At 42.1% G+C, this 20,545-nt stretch overlaps 2 protein-coding genes across 2 annotated transcripts in view; both read left to right on the top strand.

The window, feature by feature from the left end:
- Positions 1 to 6,870, top strand: part of LOC134393424 (cytosolic phospholipase A2 epsilon-like) — a 101,611-nt gene extending 94,741 nt beyond the window's left edge. The window contains exons 19-22 of the mRNA XM_063118451.1: positions 1,954 to 2,123; positions 4,968 to 5,154; positions 6,545 to 6,759; positions 6,807 to 6,870. Coding sequence (XP_062974521.1) covers positions 1,954 to 2,123; positions 4,968 to 5,154; positions 6,545 to 6,753 — 566 coding nt within the window. The 3' untranslated portion in view covers positions 6,754 to 6,759; positions 6,807 to 6,870. The remainder of the gene's footprint in view (positions 1 to 1,953; positions 2,124 to 4,967; positions 5,155 to 6,544; positions 6,760 to 6,806) is intronic.
- A 9,172-nt stretch (positions 6,871 to 16,042) lies between these two features.
- The window catches only part of LOC134392914 (cytosolic phospholipase A2 epsilon-like), a 54,030-nt gene continuing 49,527 nt past the window's right edge, over positions 16,043 to 20,545 (top strand). Inside the window, exons 1-2 of the mRNA XM_063117673.1 lie at positions 16,043 to 16,133; positions 20,287 to 20,359. Coding sequence (XP_062973743.1) covers positions 16,107 to 16,133; positions 20,287 to 20,359 — 100 coding nt within the window. The 5' untranslated portion in view covers positions 16,043 to 16,106. The remainder of the gene's footprint in view (positions 16,134 to 20,286; positions 20,360 to 20,545) is intronic.

Here is a 20,545-nt window from a genome sequence, read left to right on the forward strand (position 1 = left end):
CTAATGAAAGCGTCACTTCCATTTGAATCTGGTAATTTGCTCCACCAAAGATATTATAGAAGAGTAATATCAGAATACACATTTCTCCATAAGGTAAAAGGGGGTTAAGCAGAACCAATGCAAAACTATGCACAAAACAGCTGGGATGGGATTTGGATTGCTTTGCAGCTGCTTTCAACACATCGCTTTGTGTGGTTGCCATGGTTATGCAGGTGATTTGATTTATTACATTTATATACCGCCCCATAGCCGAAGCTCTCTGGGCGGTTTACACTTGTATTTCACTTCAAACTTGTTAAAAAAATTCACATTTCCAATGACACAAATTTCTTTTTGATTCCGCTCCTCCCCCAATACCTTCCAACATTTTCAGGACTGAAGAACAGTCTCTGCTAGGGAAGGTATCATATTACTTTCACTCTGAAAGATGGGTTAAAAGTATTTGAAATCAATTAATAATAATAAATAATTGGGAGCTAAGAGCCCTGCTATTAATTACAAATTTAGTATACACCTGAAACATGGTGAAAATATGTACCTACTAAATCAGGACCATTAGAGTATCCAAGGAGCAGTGAGCTGGGCAAGTAAACACAGTACTTTTTTAGTGCATCATCCAATAGTATTCTGAAAGACTCTTGCTGTACTGTTTTGGCAATTGGCGAGCTGTAGGCAGCTGCACCTAAGTCCACTCCCGGAGGGTTAGGGTTGACCCTACCATTAGGCAGAGTGAGGCATCCACCTGAGGTGTCAGCTGTGGGGAGGGGGGCAGGTAAGCTGCAAAGTCTGGAAGATAGAACCATGTGTGCCATGTTGTGACCTGCCCTATGCCCCCTAAGTTATTCTGCTGCCCTGTGGCCCATATGGTCACCTGGTGGAGATGCTGTGTCATTGCCAAGGTTAAAGCAAGATTCAGCTGCCAGTCCAGTAGACTTCTGTGCATGGAAGGTGATGGGCTGAGGGCAGGGGATCTTGTCTTTCTGAAAAATGTCTTAGGCTGACCCTGTGGAGAGTTTTATTTCAGGGATCCTGTGATCAGCTGGAGTAGTGAGAAAAGTGACACTGTAGAGCAGCAGGCAGAATGAACTGCTTAAGACATCGGCTCACCTCCTAGAATGTATATTAAGCATAGTTAGGGATGTATAGAAATTTAAAAATTCATTCAGTCTGCATTCCATCATCCGCTCAGATTTTTTTCCCAATGTCCCAAATTTGCAGAAATTCACACTTGCGCAACCCCCAAACGTGCATTTCTATGCTTGCACCTATGGGGGAAATGCACATTTTTAGCTGGTTTATTTAAAAACATATTTTACAGAGTTTTTGATTACTAAATTAGTGTAAAATTCTAGAAAGTTAAAAAACAACAAGCGTCTACAAGTTTGCAGAATGTGCGCAACTTGGGAAAAAGCCTTTCTGCTGCAGAATCTGTGGGTCGAATTCATAGAAATCTGAACTCATTTGATTCTGTTGCAGATTTCTCTGTCATCCCTAAACATAGGCAGTCCAGGGGTCTTACATTGCTTCCTAAAACAGGGGCTGAGGCCTGTAGACTGTGGCAGTCCAGGCCCAGTGCCACAAAAGGCCTAGTTTAATCAGGCCCCATTGTTTTGACAGCAACCCCAATTGTTTTGACCCCAATATCATGCTATGGATAAATGGATAGAACAACCTTTTTTAAATGTATGTATTATACGACTCTTCTGAACTTTTTATTTATTTGAAACATCTTTATCCTGCCTTTCCTCAAGCCCGCTGTCAACAATACATTTAAAACAATTAGATAAGAACAATATTATATAAAAACACTACAAGAATTAGGAGCAGCAGAGGCTATACCTTTAATAAAAAACCAGTAATACTTGAAGCTTGAAGAAAGAAGAGGACACTCCTTTATTTTTGTCACAGGGACTTGTTCTTGCAAAAAGCTGACCTGGAATATTTGCTTTTCAGACACTGTGCTGGATTCTCAGCCTAATGAACTAATGAAAATAGCAGCAGAAGCTCTGTCTCTGGTGGATACTGGGTTTTTCATCAACACCAGCTACCCGCCCCTTCTGAAACCTGAGAGAAAAGTGGATGTTATACTACATTTAAATTTCAGTGGGGGCTTACAGACCTTGGTGAGATACATGAACTGATCCTGCCGTTCTTCTGTCAGCTGCAATGTAACTTCCTGCTATTTGAAGTGTAAACTGATTTCAAAGGACTTAAATTTTGCTGCTTTTACACACATTAATTTGCATAATTTATATAGGTTGCAAAATTCATCTTTACCTAGGACAGGTTTTGGATGATCTTGACATGGTTTTGTTTTTATTTATTTATTATTGCAGAGTGTAGCGCCCTCTTCCTTTGCTAGGAAAAGTTGGTTCTTTCCCTAGGCTGTAGAGATTTGGAGTGCTACCTTGAACATGGTTGTGTGAATGTCATGGACCCTGTTCAGACAACACACTAAACCATGGTGGTTAAGCATTTTGAGCTAAACATGGCTTAGCAGCTTGTGTGATCCATGAATTAGTATGTTGTGTGAACCATTCCTAACAATGGTGGCTACATAACCATGGTTTAAACATGCTCACTAACCATTTGCTGGAAAAGGGTTAGCGGCCTAACAATGGCTTAGCGTATCATCTTAACTGGCCCATGGGAGCCGATTGGATTGTGCCTATGATGGTTCTGATGGTGAGCAATGTACTATAGTGCAACTCTCGCCTTCCCTTGCCTATGTCATGTTGTAGTAGGGTAGCCATGTATCTTACTTTACTAAGAACAGTCCTCTTTTTCACATTGTCCTCTGCTTGAAGGGATGGCTAGTCCAAGTCTGGTTAAGGTCAAAGAATCATAAGGAGGAAGAGCAGCACGGTCCTTGAAGTTGCCCACCAGCAGATATTTGCTTTTCTCCTTGAAACGTAATTGGCTTGTAGTTGAAAACCACCCTTGCAAGCTTTCTTCTAGAAACCTCCTTTTCTTGGCCTGGTGATTTGTTTATGCATGTGTGTTTGTATTAACCTGGTCACAGAGTTCCCCATTTTTGTGAGATGTACTTATATTTCTATTTAAAGTATAGTAATTATTTCCAAATTTGCATCTATAGCCATAGATTAGCATATGTACATTTTATAATCCCCCTTTCTCCTTATTTTTTGGTGTGGTGCATTTTCTACCTTTTGATAATGCATAAGTGGCCACCCTGTGTTACAGTTCTCCATTTTCTTATGTCTATGTAAGACTAGATTAGCTTCATCCTATGTACCTGTTTCCTTCAAATTATCCCCTACAGCACTAAGCTGTTGTTGTTGTTGTTGCTAGCTAATCACACCCTGGGCGGCAGCACTCCTAAAACCCTTTGCATACCAGGCAAAGGGTTTAAGGGGGGAAATGTAAAAAAAATCATAAAAAATCAACGGATGACCCAATCCGATTCAAATTTGGTATGCTTAAAGCTCTCCTTAATATCTATTACTGTGCCAATTTTGATGTCTTTGTCTTTAAAACTTACGCAGATGTAAGCATTTGTTTCATTTGAAGCTTAAGAGTATCAAATCCTGCTCCTGCACCCCTAGTGGCTGCTTGGAAAACAACAAATGATTTGCTCCAAAAGTAGTACCAAAATAGGTTGGGTCTTTTGCCTTTTGAAGCACAATTAAAGCAGGATGCATGGGAGTACTTCACTGTCAAAGCAGATTATAAGCTGGAAAACTTCGGAGTCCTTTGCATGCAGTTCACAGTGATTACACAGTATAAAGCTGGTGTGATAAAGCTCGATATCACCAATTGCTTTTGGGTGGGATTTGCAGGCCTCACCTGCATAGACTAAAATGCAGCAGGTGGACTATCCATCTTTCAGAGCTTCCAAAAGATATGCAAGCTAAGGCTTTGCCAGGCCTTTCTACAGAGGATGTTCTACAGGGTAATAATGTCATGGGTTGTCTTTTGAAAATTGCACAGATATTCTAAACACTCGTTTAGTTTTTAAGATTGTGAGATTGTATGCAGAGTCTCTCCTTTGTTATTGATTTCTTTATTGGATGTCTCGCTTGCCTACCTGCCACGTGCAATATTGGGCCTTTGATCAGGGGTACACAAACTTTTTAGACCCAAGGGTCGCACTGGGTGCCTGCTGGAGGCTGTACATATATGTTCACCCTCTTTCACACACAGGGTCAGGATTTACACCAATTTGATCTCTGTTTCAACACCACTATTAGCTGTAAAGTAGTGGTCCTGGCAATGCACCATGCTGCCAGTCTTCTGAAGATGAATATTTTACCTCAAATTCTCCTTTACTTATACCTGGTGAATATTTTCAAGAACTTAATGCTTTATTTCGTAAATTCTTCTGGGGTTCTTCCTCACCTTGAATATCTTTGAAACAGATGCAAATTCCAATTAAAGAAGGTGGGTTTGGATTTCCAGACCTTGCTTTGTATCACCGTGCCTACCTATTGGATTGTACTAAATTCTGATCTTTTCCAGTTTGCTCAGATTTGCCACCCTGGTCAGTTTTGGAATCTTTATGGTTAGATCAGCAGCAAACATGACTCCGTAATGGCCTGGCCCACAGCACTTGTTGTGGATTGACCTATGGTTAGTTCTACCTTGGGAGGATCCCAGGGAATCATATGCTGTCCTCTTGATCCTTCTCATTCTGGACATGGTCTCAGGACTTCATGCTTCAGGGGGAAAAAACACTAGTTCTAGTAATGGCAGGCACAAGGCCAGGGTTCTCAGCTACTCTGGTCCATAAATAAGCCCCAAATGGCACTTTAGACACAGGCAAAAGAACTGATGCACCATAATGGTATTTCCATTACCGGGTCTTGTGGTGGGGTGTTGGTGGGTAACTGCAGCACACCTTTTCCATCCCTGTTTTAGATACTGAAATATTTTAATTCATTGGTGCATCATTTTGTCTTGTATTTTGACTTGTAACTGTTCACTTTTTGGGTGATTTATTTATCTAGAATCTGGATCAGTTTTCAACATATGCCTCTCAGCAGGGAATCCCATTCCCCAAAATTGAGTTAAGTGCGGAAGATAGGGAAAATCTGAAGGAGTGCTACATGTTTGAAGATAAAGATAATGTAGCATCTCCTGTGGTGCTCTTTTTCCCACTGACAAATGACACCTTCAGAAAATACGAATCGCCTGGTAAGTTGTGAAAAGCCAATGAGCTTCTCCAGTTATATTGCATTGCGTCCAGTGCACTTAAGCATTTCTTTGGTTAAATTGTTATTCTTACTGTGACCACCAGACCCTAGAACTGCACTTATGTGTTGATGGTATGACAGCTGAGTTTGAGCACCTGGTGACGTTCACTATACAGCCAACTCTTATATTTCCATGTTTCCACTGACTGACTTTCCTATGCCTTTGAGGGAGTACAGCGAGATGTCCACATGTGTTACAAAACTAGGACTTGGGCATATGGTAGAAGAATGATATGTTAATGCCAAGTATTCGTTTTAACTCATGTTTTCTCTCATTTTTCACAAGTGAGACAACCTTCTTCTTGATTGGCTTCCCATAATTAGAGTAATCAAAATATTGAAACTTCAGAATGGATGAAGTACTAAATCTTATACCAGAAAAGAAAAGTGTTAAGCGAGACTTGAGTTCATCTTCCTTTAAGTTATGGGCTGCATTATTTCTTTGGAATTCTTCTTACCAGGAGTGTTGACCAGATATATTATCTGATGCTGGGCCCTGAGAAATGTCTGAGACCAAATTTGAACACTGTTTCTTTTCAGGCCTTTTCAGACATATTGCTTGAAACAAGAATGGCACCTCAAACAAATCTGAGAGCTCCAGAGGACTGTGGGGATATAGAGAATGTCACACTTCATATTGGGCACAGAGGAAAGCCAGAAGTATTGTGTGAGAGACTTACACTGCTCCTGCTTTTCCTAGTCATAAAATGAGAAGAGGAGTGCTCTTAGTTCAATTTATCAGCCTCTGGCTTTCAACATTTTATTTATTTACTTGTTTATATACTACCTTTAAGGGCACAGTTGCCCTCCCAAAATGGTGTACAAAATATAACCATGCAGTTAAGAAAACCCATTACGCCTCCTCAAAAATGGAGCAGCAATAATTAATACATCCACAGAAGCTAATAAAAGCAGGTAATAAAAACCACCAGGAATGAATAAAAACTCCCAGCAATTAAACATTTCCAAAGATGAGGACTCACTTATTTCCTAGGGAACAGAGTTCCACAACTGCAGGGCCACCACCAAAAAGCCCTGTCCTTGGTATCCAGCAACCTATGGATGGTCTAAAGAGCAGGGCCTCAGAGGCTGATCATAGAACTCAGGCTTCTACAGGTGCAGGTGATAACCTGACCCGAAGCCATTTAGGGATCCTAAATTTACAATATCACCACAACACCCAGACATATAAGAAAAATGTAATAGTTAAGCAAGACCAATGATATTATCCTTATCAGGTTTACATGACTGGACCAACTATGTTATCATGTCCTAGAAAAAGCCTTATGAAGTGAAACTCAGAGTCACAGTGATGTTTTTGATTTCCACAGGTGTGGAACGCAGCCCCACAAATATGGAAGAAGGCAATATTGATGTCTCCAGCTCTCATTCCCCATTTTCTACAAGGCAAGTCAGCTTCTCAGAGGAGAACTTTGACAGATTGGTAAAGCTGGCTGAATACAACATCCTGAACAACGAGAACAAGATTGTTGAAGCCTTGCATTTAGCAGTGGAGCGAAGGAAACAGCAGATGTCATAAGCAGCAGTGCTGCCTGTTTTGGGCTGTAAACCTAAACACTCCTACTAAGGAAGGAGCCTCAAACACAGTGAGACTTGCTTCTGAGTAAACACAACTAGGATTCTGCTGTTAATTAAATTAGTTGGTAGTCTAATAAATAAAAGCTTTAACATTAATTCTCTGTTTTAATTATTGGGCTGAGATTGAAGGGCACACTACTGTTTTAGATGCACAGATGTGGAACCTCCTTCCCCTTTGTGTCCATAGATGAAGCTGCACTAGGCTTGATAAATGCATGCCACCCATGCATGAGAAAAACCACAGTGTCTTGTGCTATAGTGTTAGAAAGGTTGAAGAAGTGCTGAATTGTTAAAGCTGAAGGCCTCTGGTGCAGAGAACTGTGCCCTTGGCTTGGCTTTGCTAGGAATTTGCGGGTTTAAAACAAGACTTCTCACACCATGTCATGTAAGCTGTAGATGGCACAACAGTCAGGAGGCTAGAAAATTACTTTATTGCCTCTGTCTCACACAAACAGATAGACATAGGAAACTTCTGACTCCACTAAGATATGACTAATCCAGTGCCATCTAGTGGTTAGACAACATGTTGACATAATTTCCTGTGGATAGGTAAATCTGTCAGTTTCACTTCCTCCCAAAAACAAAAATTTAAAATCTCATGTATTTCAACCCCAACAATGAGGATAAATTTCTCATTACCCCAGCTTGGTGCCCTCCAGGTGTTTTGGACTTCAACTCCCATCTGCCCCAGCCACCAAGCCAATGATCAGGAATGCTAGGTACTGTAGTTCAAAACAACTGGAGAGACTAGATTGGGAAGGTTTTTCTAAATGGCTGTGCCCTAGTTATTATGATACCAACCAGAGTGGTGGGGGAGGGGGATGACCTTGGACTTAATCCTGAAGCCTAAAATGAGCAAATATGCCCATTTCATTTTCTCCCACATTCAGTGGTTTTTTTTAAATAAATAAATAAATCACAAGTTCTTTCTCTCCTGAATATAAAAAAACATTGCAGACTTTGGTAAATTCTTATAAAAAAAAGTGCTAAAATGAGATGAAATTGTCACCCATGTGAAATAGCCAAATTCAGTAAGTATAACTATTCCCAGGTTGGAGGGAACCATAATGAATGTGCTTGCCACGTAGCTGTTAAAACTGAGGCGCCGATCAGAAAAAAGAGAGCTGGCAACCCTAACTGAGCGCTAACATGCTTGAATATACAAGGATTCAAACCCAGATTTTTAAAACATGAATCTGACAATTTTGGTTTCTCCCACTTTCAGTTTTTCTTTTAAAAACAAAAACAAAACCCACACACCTCAAGGGTGTGTGTGTGTGTCCTCAGAATGGAGAACTTTCCAAACTTTTGTAAATTATTATCAAAACCAAACTGTAATATAATCATCACCCATACTTTTATCTCAATGTTATTCCTAGTCAAAGTGGGCTTACAAGTTTTTGAAACATTACAAAACTTGCCTAGCCTGTGAACATCAGTGATAACTGGATGAGTGTGCCGTCCATGGCAACAAGGTTGATATTGTTCCACCTTTGCCTCTCTGAAAAAGCTCTTCTCAGGGGTCCATCACAGCTACTTTTCCCCCCAGGAACAATCTGCGGTTTTCACCTCCATTTCATTAGTGTGTCAAGTGCTGGTCCCTTTCATGTGCCTTCTTAGTATCACCATTGTATTGGCGAAATCTCTTTTCACTTGTTCACTCTTCTGCTATTGTTCCCACCCTACCTTGTCCTCTTCTCCTTCTCCCTCCAGTTCTTTAGTATTTGTGGTTGATGATGGGCATGGGCACCTCTCCCTCATCTGGTTTTGTTGTCTAACATTTTAGTGATTTAGAGTTTCATTGGCTGGGCGCCATTTCTGCCTTTAGAGGTAAGATAATGTTCCCTTCTGTATGAGGTTTTTGCGCACCCTCCCTCCCCCTTCCCAGTTGAGCGGTTCTATGGACTGGAGGAGAACTGCCCCACTCTCTTCTTTCATCAGCAAGACCTCTCTTCAATGCACATACCCTGAAAAGGGACGTTCTGCGACATAGTGCGAGGACGGCAATACATGGGGACAGAACCGTTGTTTTATCCCACATGGAGAAAAAATGTCATACTTTCTCCGCCCCAGAAGAACGTGGAAAATGTGTTTTTCCATGGGAAGAGGCAAGATGACTGCAGGATAGGGAGAACATCGTGTGAGGGTCATGTGGCAAAATGGTAAACAAGGCAGGACAAAATTTTGATAAAATGCTGGTGTGATGGAGCTCTTGGTCTCCAGTTTCCAAAAACAAGAAAAACTCTTGCAGTTTTTGCTGTAATCATTCATAATCCTCTTAACTCTCCTTTTACCCTCTAGGCTGAATTCTTAAAGGTTGTTCCTTAACTGAAGTCTTAGGTTAGCTATAATTATACAGTCCCTTTGCATCTTTATTACCACATTTCAACAACTTGCATGGGCAAGAATATGCAACACATTTTACCTAGACCAAAATGATCAGTGACCCAATTCTTGCATTACAGGAATGGCATCATTGCCTTTCCCATGTGGCTTCTTTCCGCCTGCTCTGGAATGTATAATGCAGGTGGGAGGGACTAGATCACCTGGAAAACATGACATGAATGTCTCCATATGATTTGGCCTTTGCTGCTTCCCAAGTGATCTCTGCCCCTGCTATGTGGTTCTACATTATTCTATTACTGGGAAGGTGTGGGTTGGAGGTTTGTCTGGGTGGGAAATAACAGGCCTACCAGCTCTACAGTGTAAGAAATGACCCTACTCCCCCCCTTTAATGCTTTCTTGCATGTTAAAAGGAGGGTAAGGGGTGACATGACAGAGGTGTATAAAGTTATGCATGGTGTGGAGTATGTTGATAAGGAGAAATTTTCTCCTTCTCCCATAATGCTAGAATCCAGGGTCATCCCATGAAGCTGATTGGTGGGATATTCAGGACAGTTAAAAGGAAGCATTTCTTTGAACAGCACATAGTTAAACTGTGGAATTCACTACCACAAGATGTAGTGATGGCCACCAATTTGGATGTCTTTAAAAAGGGGTTGGATAAATTCCTGGAGGAGAAGGCTATCACTGGCTACTAGTGCTGATGGCTATGTGCTACCTCAAGTATCTGAGGCAGTAAGCCTGTATGCACCAGTTGCTGGGGTACATGGGTGGGAAGATGCTGTTGCACTGTGTCCTGTTTGTGGATCCCTGGTCGACAGCTGGTTGGCCACTGTTCTTATGTTCTTAAAATGTATTAAGTTTAAAACAGAAAATAGATCTTGGTCTTCTTAGATCAGGAGTTCTAAACTTTATCAAGCTGTCAGAAGTTCAATAGATACCCAAGACTAGATTGTAGGTCCCTTTTTCATGGGTTGTATGTGGTGGGTCAGGAGAGGAACAGCTATTCTTTCTGGCAGCCAAAGGCAGGACGTGTTCCCTGTTACCACCAGGTCAGAATTTTGGTCAGCTTAGCAAAAGAAAAGTGTTTTATTCCTCATCACACTGGGCACATTGGCTCTGATTCCAGGAGTCTGGATGTGAAGAGGCTGCTAAGAGGCTCTGGCCTACTTTTGGCAGACCTACATAGGGTGACCATATTTTGGAAACCAAAAAGCAGGACAGCATGGTCGCCATGTTAAAATTATTTTTAAAAAATAATTTTAAAACCTCAAACTTTTTTTAAAAAATCCTAAAACTCAATGGATGGACAGATCTGTTTCAAACTTGGCATAGCTAAAGTCCTTGTTAAGAGCAATCATGGTGCCAAGTTTCATCTCTTTATCTTTAAAAATAACATTTTTTAAAAAAAATTAAATCCTCAAATTTTTTAAAAATCCTAAAAATCAATGGATGAACAGATCTGTTTCAAATTTTGTATGGCTAAAGCTCTACCTAAAAGCTATCATGGTGCCAACTTTCATCCCTTTATCTTTAAAAATGATGATTTTAAAAATAATAATTTTAAAACCTCAATTTTAAAAAAATTCCTAAAAAATGAACAGATGAACGGATCTGTTTCAAATTTGGTGTGACTAAAGCCCTTCCTAAGAGCTACCATCGTGCCAAGTTTCATGTCTTTATCTTAAAAAATGACAGAGTTATAAGTATTTTTGTTAATTCCCATTAGAGCTGCTCTTTGGGGGGGAAAATCCGGATTTCCCCTCTCCCTCCCGGATTTGTCATCAAAAGCCCAGGCAAATCCGGGCAAACCCGGTCATATGGTCACACTAGACCTACATCCTCTGATTGCCAGCCAGTTATAATCCTATATTATTGGAGTGGTGGGGAAAGAGAGTATCTCCATGCTGTTTGATGAACTGCTTGAGCAGACTTCACAAAGTTGAGAAATTAAGACTGTACTGAAATTGGCAAAGTCCTTTAAAGCATGATTCGGGGGTGGGGGTTGAGAAGTTTGAAATTGCTCAAATGGTTGCAGAGGGCCGTGACCGACCCTGCTACTGAGCCATGGTAGTGGTTTCGTCTCCCCCCAGTTACAAAAAAGTAGTTTTGCTACTGCTTTTAAGGGTAGCCATAGTGGATGTCCATTGCTGCACAGACAGTGGCAAAAAGAGGGGTGTTTTTTTTAGATTTTTTTTTTTACAGGAAACCATCACTGCTTTTGAGAGTCTCCCTTCCTCTCCAGCAAATACCAGACAAATGAAGCAAGAGCTGGGATATTTTCTACATGTGCATCTTTGGATAGCGTTCACAGAGCCACGATGGATACTGCTTAATGGAATGGGAGCCATAGGGTCATTTCAGCAAAGCAGTGTTTCTGTATTGATGATCGCCCTTAACCTGAGAATCTTAGCCATTTTGTTTTACTATGTCCCTCTCAGGAATTTTGTTTTTGGGGGGAACCTCTCATTAAGGACTTTGCTTATCAAAGTCCCTTAGATGCCATTTTTATTTTCTAAATAGTATGACTAACTATGTGACCTAGTTAAATAAGTAGTGCATAAGGCACACAACTACTAATGTATCTATAAGTCGATTTCAAAGCTGGGGTACACAATTCTAAATACCATATCTCAATTCTTGAATTATAATTATTGTTACACACACACACTATTGTCACTGGACAGTGAAAATACAGAATTACAGTTATAATTATTGCATAAACCCTATTATTATTGACAAGCTGGAACAGCTGAGTAGGCGATATTAGTACAAACAGTTAACCAGTGATGATAAAGAGCAACAAGCTGAACCAAAATGTAATATATAAGAGACCAGACTTATTCAGTCTTATAAAGGAATTTTTGACAAAGTTAAACAGATTTCTTCACACACATGTATTTGAAAAGATAGTAATGAACTGTGTAGGGGATGAGCTCAGTGAATGAAATTCTACTCTTCAGGCTAGTATTGATAATAATTAATGTTAGTGGCATAATTTAAAAATCTGTATTTTATATTCTGTATCATTTTTATATATTTTCAATGGTTTATATTGTATATTAAACAAAGACATTTGCAAAAAGCAGTACATTTGACCAAGAGGTAATAGGCTGGATAAGGAAAAACAAACTGAAGCTGAATCCAGACAAGATGGAGGTGCTTACTGTCAAAGGCCCCAACCTGGGTTTGGAGGTGTGTCAACCACCTGGATGGTTACACTCCCCCTGAAGGACTGTGTTCGCAGCTTGGGGGTGCTTCCGGATCCATCACTAAAAATGACAGCCCAGATAGATCCGACAGCCAGGAGTGCCTACTATGAGATTCAGAGGGTACGCCAGCTGTGCCCGTTCCTAGAGTTGGAAGACCTAAAGACGGTTGTGTACGTGCTGGTAACTTCAAGGCTCAACTTCTGCAATGCGCTCTACATAGGGCTATCTTTGTGCCTAGTCCAGAATCTTCAACTAGTTCAAAATATGGCAGCCAGGTTGGTCACCGGTACACCTAGGGGTGACCACATTACACCAGTTTTAAAATCTCTTCACTGGCTGCCAATTAGTTTATGAGCAAAGTTTCCGGGCGAACTATAAAGTGTTGATTATCACCTTTAAAGCCCTACATGGTTCCTGCGGGATCGCCTTCTCCCGTACAATCTGCCCTGCACACTCTGGTCCTCTGGGAAGAATTTACTCCCGTCAACAAAAACAAGGCTGACAACTATTACCCAGAGGACCTTCTCTTCTGCCGCTCCCAGTTTGTGGAATGGCCAGCCAGGAGAGATTCGTCAATTTAACAGTCTTCCAGAATTTAAGAAAGCCATAAAGACTGATCTCTTCCGGCAGGCCTACCCAGTTGAATTTTAAGATGCCTTTTTAATAATGTGCTGCTTTTAATAAAGTATTAGTTTTAAATGTTTTAATTAGTTATATGTATTTTATGGTGTTTGCATTTGTGTTGTACCACGCCTCGATCCAGAGGGAGAGGCAGGTAACAAATTATTATTATTATTATTATTATTATTATTATTATTATTATTATAATATTTAGGGTTGTGGGATATCCTTTGTTTTCCACGAGAACCATGAAGTCCACCAACAAGAGTCATGTGCAAAATAGTGGCCCAGGGAGGGAGGTGGTTACTATGAGGAGGGCTTCCTCTGCTGTGGCACCCTGGCTGTGGAATGAGCCCCCTAAGGAGGTTCACCTGGCACCTACACTATATTCTTTCAGACACCAGGTGAAGACCTTTTTGTTCTCTTAGTATTTTAACAGTTTATAAATTTAATTTTAACTTTGCTGTTTTAAATTCGTATTTTAAAATTGCATTTCTGCATTGCTGCTGATTTTATCCTGGTTGTATTTTTATATTGTATTTTATATCGTGTTTTTATACTGTTTGTTTTATATTTTGAATGGTTTTAATTTGTGTGTATCGCCCAGAGAGCTTCGGCTATTGGGCGATATAAAAATGAAACAAACAAATAAAAATAGAACGGAGTGACAGGGTGCCTTTGATCACAAGTTCCATGTCAACTTCTAGAGGTCTTCTTCTGACCCTGGGGCTGTGAGACCCTTTGTGGCACATGACATTGTCCATCTAGCCACTTCCAGCTTGAAAGGCTGCAGTATTGGAGGGTCCTTTTACTCTGTCCTTTTTAGTTAAAGCAGCTCCCTGGCATTTGATCTGCAATGTGCTCCCGTGCCTCTGCATTAAACCTTGGGTGTGCCTATGCCCAGGCTGCGACATGGGCTGGCCCTTCCTCCATTCACTCCTTTAATGTTCCCATTGAGAGACGTTTATGTTTATGCAAAGAGACTATGTTAATTCGCTTCTCTGATGTGATGTATGCAGTTTCAGAGTTGCAAAGGGACTGTGTTAATTTGCTTCTGTGACGTGGCATTAGCTCTGCTGTGCAGCTCCAGAGTTGCAAAGGGACTGTGCTAATTTGCTTCTGTGATGTGTTGTTCCAGAGTTGCAAAGGGGCTTTGTTAATTCGCTGATGCGATAATTTTTGGAGTGGGGTTTATTTCTGCCAGTGAAGTACTCTCACGGGGAATCAGTATTGTGGGTTATTTGCTCCCTATTCCCATTCATTACATTGCAGTGGCAGGAGGATCATTTTATTTCTTTATTTCTTTATTTATTTACAATATTTCTATACCGCTCAGTATCTAAAAAAAGATTCTAGAGCGGTGAACGTAGGTATAAACTAGGGATGTGCTCCGCTTCTCCTCAGACCGGAGAAGTAGGAACGGATCAGGGGGCTTCGCCTCCGCTTAAGGCGGAGGCGAAGAGGATTGGGGGAGCTGTGGAGCGTTGCGGAGCGGATCAAGGTGAAGGCGGATCCTTTGCCTTGATCCGGAGCTCAGCAAAAAAGGTAAGGGGGGTTTACCTGGCCCTGCCGCTGCCGCCACCCATGCGGCGACGGCGGCAGAGCCAGGTAAGGGGGAGGGGGGTCTTACCTGCGTCCGTCGCTGCCCATCCCAGCTTCACTAGAGCCCGCGGCTCAACCAGGAAGTGTAGGCCGTGGGGCCTAGAGTTCCTGGTTGAGCCGCGGGCTCTAGTGAAGCTGGGATGGGCCGCGATGGACACAGGTAAGGGGGAGGAGGGAGGGGGCCTTACCTGGCGCCACTCCCCGCCACTGTGGAGTTCTGATTCGGAGCCGGAGCTCTGCAGCGGAGCGGAGCGCCCCCTAGGCAGATCGAGGCAGGGTGGATCGGGTGCGAAGAGGATCGGGGGGTCCGTGCAAATCCCTAATATAAACAGTAAAAAGAAAGAAGCTTTAAAACAGCAAATTAAAATTGTTCAATTTAAAAACAAAGGAGGCAGGGGAAAAAAACCCAGTGGCTAGTCAGTTGGGGAAGGCTTTTAAAAATAGAGCTGTTTTCAGGAGGCATAGGAAGCAGCTTAGTGTTGGTGCCTGCCTGACTTCTAAGGGCAGGGAGTTCCACAGAGAAGGAGCCACTACACTAAAGGCTCTTTTCCTGAGGGATTCCAATCAGGCCATAGGTCCATGCCCTCCAATGACCTCAGTGAACAGGCAGGTTGTTAAAGGCGAAGGCCTACTCTCAGATTACCTGGTCCCAAGTGGTTTAGGGCTTTCTACACTAGTACCAAAAACTTAAACCTGGCTCAGTAACCAATAGGCAGCCAGTGCAATTTCCTCAGCAAAGGAGTTATCATGGAGAGGAGCGGATAACTAGCCTTTCTATGAATGACATTGATTCTCCTCTGCCCCCCACCTCGAAATATGTCTTTTCTGGCAATGAAATGCCAGGTTTTAGGGACGGCTGGCTCCATTGTGTAACAATGATGGAGCGGAGCCGATTTCAGCATACTGCAGAGGATAACAACAATGCACACTCCTCCTGCGCTTGTGAAGATGAGGCCCTGATCTACCTTCCACTCACCCCTGTTCTAAGCATAGTAATATGGGGTTGTGGAACTTCCTGTTCCTATGCAATATCATGTGGCATCCCAGAGGCAAGAGTTACTATTTATTATCCAGATAAATAGGATAATCGATCGATTGTGTCTTCTCCACATTCTTTGGGTTGATTTCAGGTCTCTCCTTTTCACCCCAAACTGGGTTTATTCTACTGCATTAGATATTTATTAGACCACTCAAATAAACAGGTTTGTGGTATATAAAAATGTTGCATTAGTCCATTTTTGCCAACAGCCCAGTGCTTGGGGATTAATTTTTGTTTCCTTGGTCTTCAATTCATTGAAGCTGAAAGTAGACGTCTAGCACACTTGTTCATTGCTCTTAGCACAATAGTTTGATGAAAGACATTGCAACATTTTTATGGGAATTAAACAGGGGTGGAGCTGTGAGTCAGATTGTAAAACACCTGCTCATCAACTCCTGGGTTTAAAGGCTGCAAATTGACTCTATCTATCATTGCCGGCTGGGAAACTGTTGTGGGATCTGTCAATCAAGGGCCACAATGGGGGGATTTGCAAGCAAACAACAGGTAAGGAGCCATGAAATGCAAACTCAAATCCAAATTATTTGATCTGCTCTCTAGGCACTCTAGGCACAAGTTTTTCCCCCACAAAGATCCTGCAGTACAGAACTAAGCTTGCTATTTCTCTGCTATCTCCAGCTTTATGGAGCATTTCTTCTCAAGAATTTGATTGCCAATTGTTAGTTATACCTTCATCTTGATCAGTGAGTCTGGACTTCAAAAACTGTCAGATTGCCATGAAAGACTGCATTGAATAGGCATTGGAAAGATTGTTTTATGAAGATCAACTGAGGTGGTGGCTACAGGGGCTGGAAATGATGGTTGGGTTAAAGCCCTTGGGAAACTGATGACAAATTTGTCAGCTTGATTTGTCAGCTTGATTTGTCAGCTAGAATGTGGCTTATGTAGCAATAATGAGATCTCTCTTCACAAGGCTCTCACGTGTGGGCCAGGTGTATTGTAGGGTGCATGTCATCCCTCCAGTACTGGGGGGCTATGCCTGATGATGACTGCTTGCAGGTCCGCACAGCTAGACTGGAGCCATTGTAGTACCAATAAAGAACCTGCAGCTGGCTCATAGCTCCAAGGGCAAAAGGTGTCCTAGGGATATCTCCCCTGGCTTTTCGCAGGGAAAGTCCTGATGTACGCTAGAACACCAAACAAATAATTGTGTGGGGAACTGCCTGGTTACATTAAGAAGATAAACAAATAAAAGATGTTTATGGTGCACATGTAATCCACCAAGAAGTTAGCCTGATCAGAATTGAATTTTCAGCATGATTAACTAATGAAAGAAATGTTTTTTAAAAAAATGGCAAGGGGAATAAATACTTAAGGTTTGTGTGTGTGTTTTGTTTGTGGGGAAGGAGGGTATGCTGAGTTTCTTTCTTTCTTTCCAGCATTATAAAGCAAAATAATTACAAGTGATGACCATGGGTTGATGCTTCATGAGTGACATATTTATCCTCTTTTAATTGACTTATTCCTCTCTTCTTTTTAAAAGAGTTTTCTGTTTCTGGTCGCCACTTCAAAATATACCAGCATGCATTTTTCTAATCCTATTGGGCTGCTGATAAGTTTCTGTCAAAAATGATCCTAATACACCATAAACTGCTTAGAATGTAGAAGAGATGACATTTTCAGAGAATTCTTGGACTTAGCCATAAACGTCTCTGCCAGGTCTGAGTTGGAGGTATAGCAGCCAGATCAGAGAAAGCCCGGAGGAAGCATTTGCAGGTGCACCTTTGCAAGTGCATCCCCCCACACACCCCACTCCTATGCTGCTTGAAAATAACTCAAGTTATCAAATAATAGGATGATGAATGTCCAGTGGCATCAAGACAGCTGCTTGGGCCTTCCTGTCAATTCCATAGAACTGGAAAATCACTCAGAATTTTATTGGCGGACCTTGTTTACCTTATTCAGAATTGAAATTAGACCCATCACACTTCTGGTTTACCTCTTTGGTATCCTGTGTTTAGCCCTGTGGCTGATGGCGAAAGTTGGGAGGTGTGGCTATAATATGTGGTTAGAGCCATGCAAGGAATTTAGTAATACAGATGCTTAACACAAATCCCAATCAGACTCAGTTTGGTTGTCATTACCAGATGAGCGGGCTTGTTGTGGAAGCCATCAGGGATGGAGAAGGCACAGAAATTGTAAAGGAGGCAATGATTGTTCCAAATATTATGGTGGCCAGCAGTGCTGGTCCCGGGATTTTGAGGGCCCATGGGCAAGGCTCCCTCAGTGGGCCCCCTCCTTCAGTCTACCTTCTCACTACCGTTATCATTAGCTGCTATTGTACATTATCCTCTTTCTCATCATTGTACCATTTACTTATAAGATAGGCAGAGACTAAGGCCCTTTCTACACCTAAGGGTTATCCCAGGAAAATGGAGGGATTGTCCCTGCCTGCTCCTGGGATCCCCTGTATGGCATTTGGATGCACAGGAATGATCCTGGGATGATCCCGGATTACAGGGCTGGTGTAGACATGCCCCCAGTGAACAAGTAGGCAGTGGCATCTATTGCTCCTCCTTTTCACCATCCCTGTTGCCTGGGCCTGAGCGAGGGGCAGTAGAATAGCAAGTTGCAATGGTGAAAAGGGAAGAAATCCTAGGGGCTCCTGTTGGGGAGTGGGTGGTCACAGCCAAGTTGAAGGCTGTGACCGCCCCCCCTCCAACCCTGGTGGCCACAGCCATGTTGAAGGGCAAAGCAGACTGTGACAGCTTGCCAGAGCTCTACTTCTGGCTTGTCATAGCAATTAGACATTCATGGTGAAAACTCCTTGAGAGAGCCTGAAGGAGCACAAGGGATCTTGGAACATGGATGGAGTGGACATCAAAGAAGGGGTGGGGCTTGTATGGGCTATATAAACAAGGATGGGAAGCAGTGCTTCCGAGGCAAGGGCCAACAGCTTTGTGAGCTAGGTAAAAGGATGGGTAGGTAATAGGCCATTAAAATAATACTTATGTATCTGAGCCCAAAGCTTTCCACCCTTCTCAGTCCTTAACCTGATGGACTGATCTAAGGGCCAAGAATGGATGAAATGGATATGGAAATTTTATTCCAGACAAGTCTGAAAGTACTTTTGGTCATGCTGGCAAGCTGTGAGGTCCAATAACCCTCCCTAAATTGAGTAAAAAAAATGTTGCCTGGCCGTCCTTGGGTGTTACCAGCAGCCTGAACATTCATATTATGCTCCAGCAGATATAGTATCATAAACAGTAACACCCACACTCACATCTGCTATGGGACGCATTATCTTGCAAGAAAAGAGGAGGTGTCTGGCTCTATCCATTGCCAGGTAAATGCTTTTACTTGAACAGCTCACGATTGTGTCACTATCAGCCATGTGAATAGCCCTGGAAGTTTAAAGAAAGAATGACACGTATAGAAGTCACTGAGAGTGACGAAAGTGTGCTTAGTTGAATGTAAGCCTATGTGGCAGGGTGTTGCTATTTTATTGTTTACTATGTACAGCACCATGTACATTGATGGTGCAATCATCATCATCATCATCATCATCATCATCATCATCTCACTAATATTGGGTTATGGGCAAACACTGTTGCAACAGTGCTGGTGAAGGCAATGAACTGTGCACATATCAACATCTGGGGCCTTTTTGGGCCAGAAGGAGGTCTAGTATAGTCCTGTGTGCATTACCAAACAGTGAAAGAAGGGCAAAATTGTCATTGAAGTTCATCTAAAGCACCCTACCTCAACCTGGTGCCCTCCAACTTTGTTGGACTGCAACTCCCATCATTCCCAGCCAGCCAATGGCTATGGGATACAACAGCAGTGGGATACAGTGAAATTCAAGGCTTAGATAACATATCTGTAGGGATTTTGAAGTTTTCAGGATAGGGATACCTCTTTGACTGAATATTGCCTAGTGGAATACTAGTTTTTGGAGGATGGTAATAGAATGTTAGAGTGCTCTGCTGAAAATTTAGTAGGAATTTTGAAGGCAGTCCCCAAAAAATTGTCAGGGGAGTTTGTATGTGTCTAATTGAATTTCCCCCAAAGTGAAATTTAAGGAATAGTTAAAGGGTGACATATCTGTAGAAATCCAGAGGACATATAAGCAAGTTCAGCACATTTCTTAGAAGGTTTTTTTAGGACATGGTCAGCCAGCCAGCCAAGGAATTTCAAATATTCAAAAGTAGATGTGCCCGAGTTTCCAGTATTGTTTCGGCTTCTTCTCACACCTAGGGCGGATCCACATGTCGTACAGAGACCGCTTCTAAGCGACCCCAGTGCGACCCCAAACCGATTGTCTAGCTTACCTTTGGAAGAGACGAAGAAGAGGCGTCCTTGCCGCCACCGCTGCCGTTGGTGGGTGGCGGCGGCGGCAAGGACGCCTCTTCTTCGTCTCTTCCAAAGGTAAGCTAGACGATCAGTTTGGGGTCGCACTGGGGTTGCTTAGAAGCAGTCTCGGTACAACGTGTGGATCCGCCCCAGGGGAAATTCATTGGCCTGTTTTAGGCAGGAAATGAACTAGATACAATCTCTGCTTATCATAGATTGGGACCACTTCTGAACAGAGATTTATCAGCTGACCTAACTCTCAGAATGACTCCAATATGTGAGGATCTTTCAACACTACAATAAGTGAAATGTTAATCCATCCTTTGTGTTTGCTCTCATTCTGCAGATGGAATCTGCTCCTTGCAGCCTCCTCACAGTAAAGATCATAAAAATGAAAAATCTCCGGAAGGCAGACCTGTGTGAGTATTTCCGTTGTTCTGGGAGATTTCTTGTTGTACCAGTAGCCCAGAATCTTTATTCTAAACACCATAGAATGGTTTGATCACCACATATGCAGGCCTCATTCATTCCAAAGTAAGTTGAGAATTCCACTTGCAGAACCAACTTACTTAGCTCAAATGATGCGATATAGAACAATAGAGTAA

The sequence above is a fragment of the Elgaria multicarinata genome, chromosome 2, assembly GCF_023053635.1.
Source record: "Elgaria multicarinata webbii isolate HBS135686 ecotype San Diego chromosome 2, rElgMul1.1.pri, whole genome shotgun sequence".
Taxonomy (NCBI): Eukaryota; Metazoa; Chordata; class Lepidosauria; order Squamata; family Anguidae; genus Elgaria; species Elgaria multicarinata.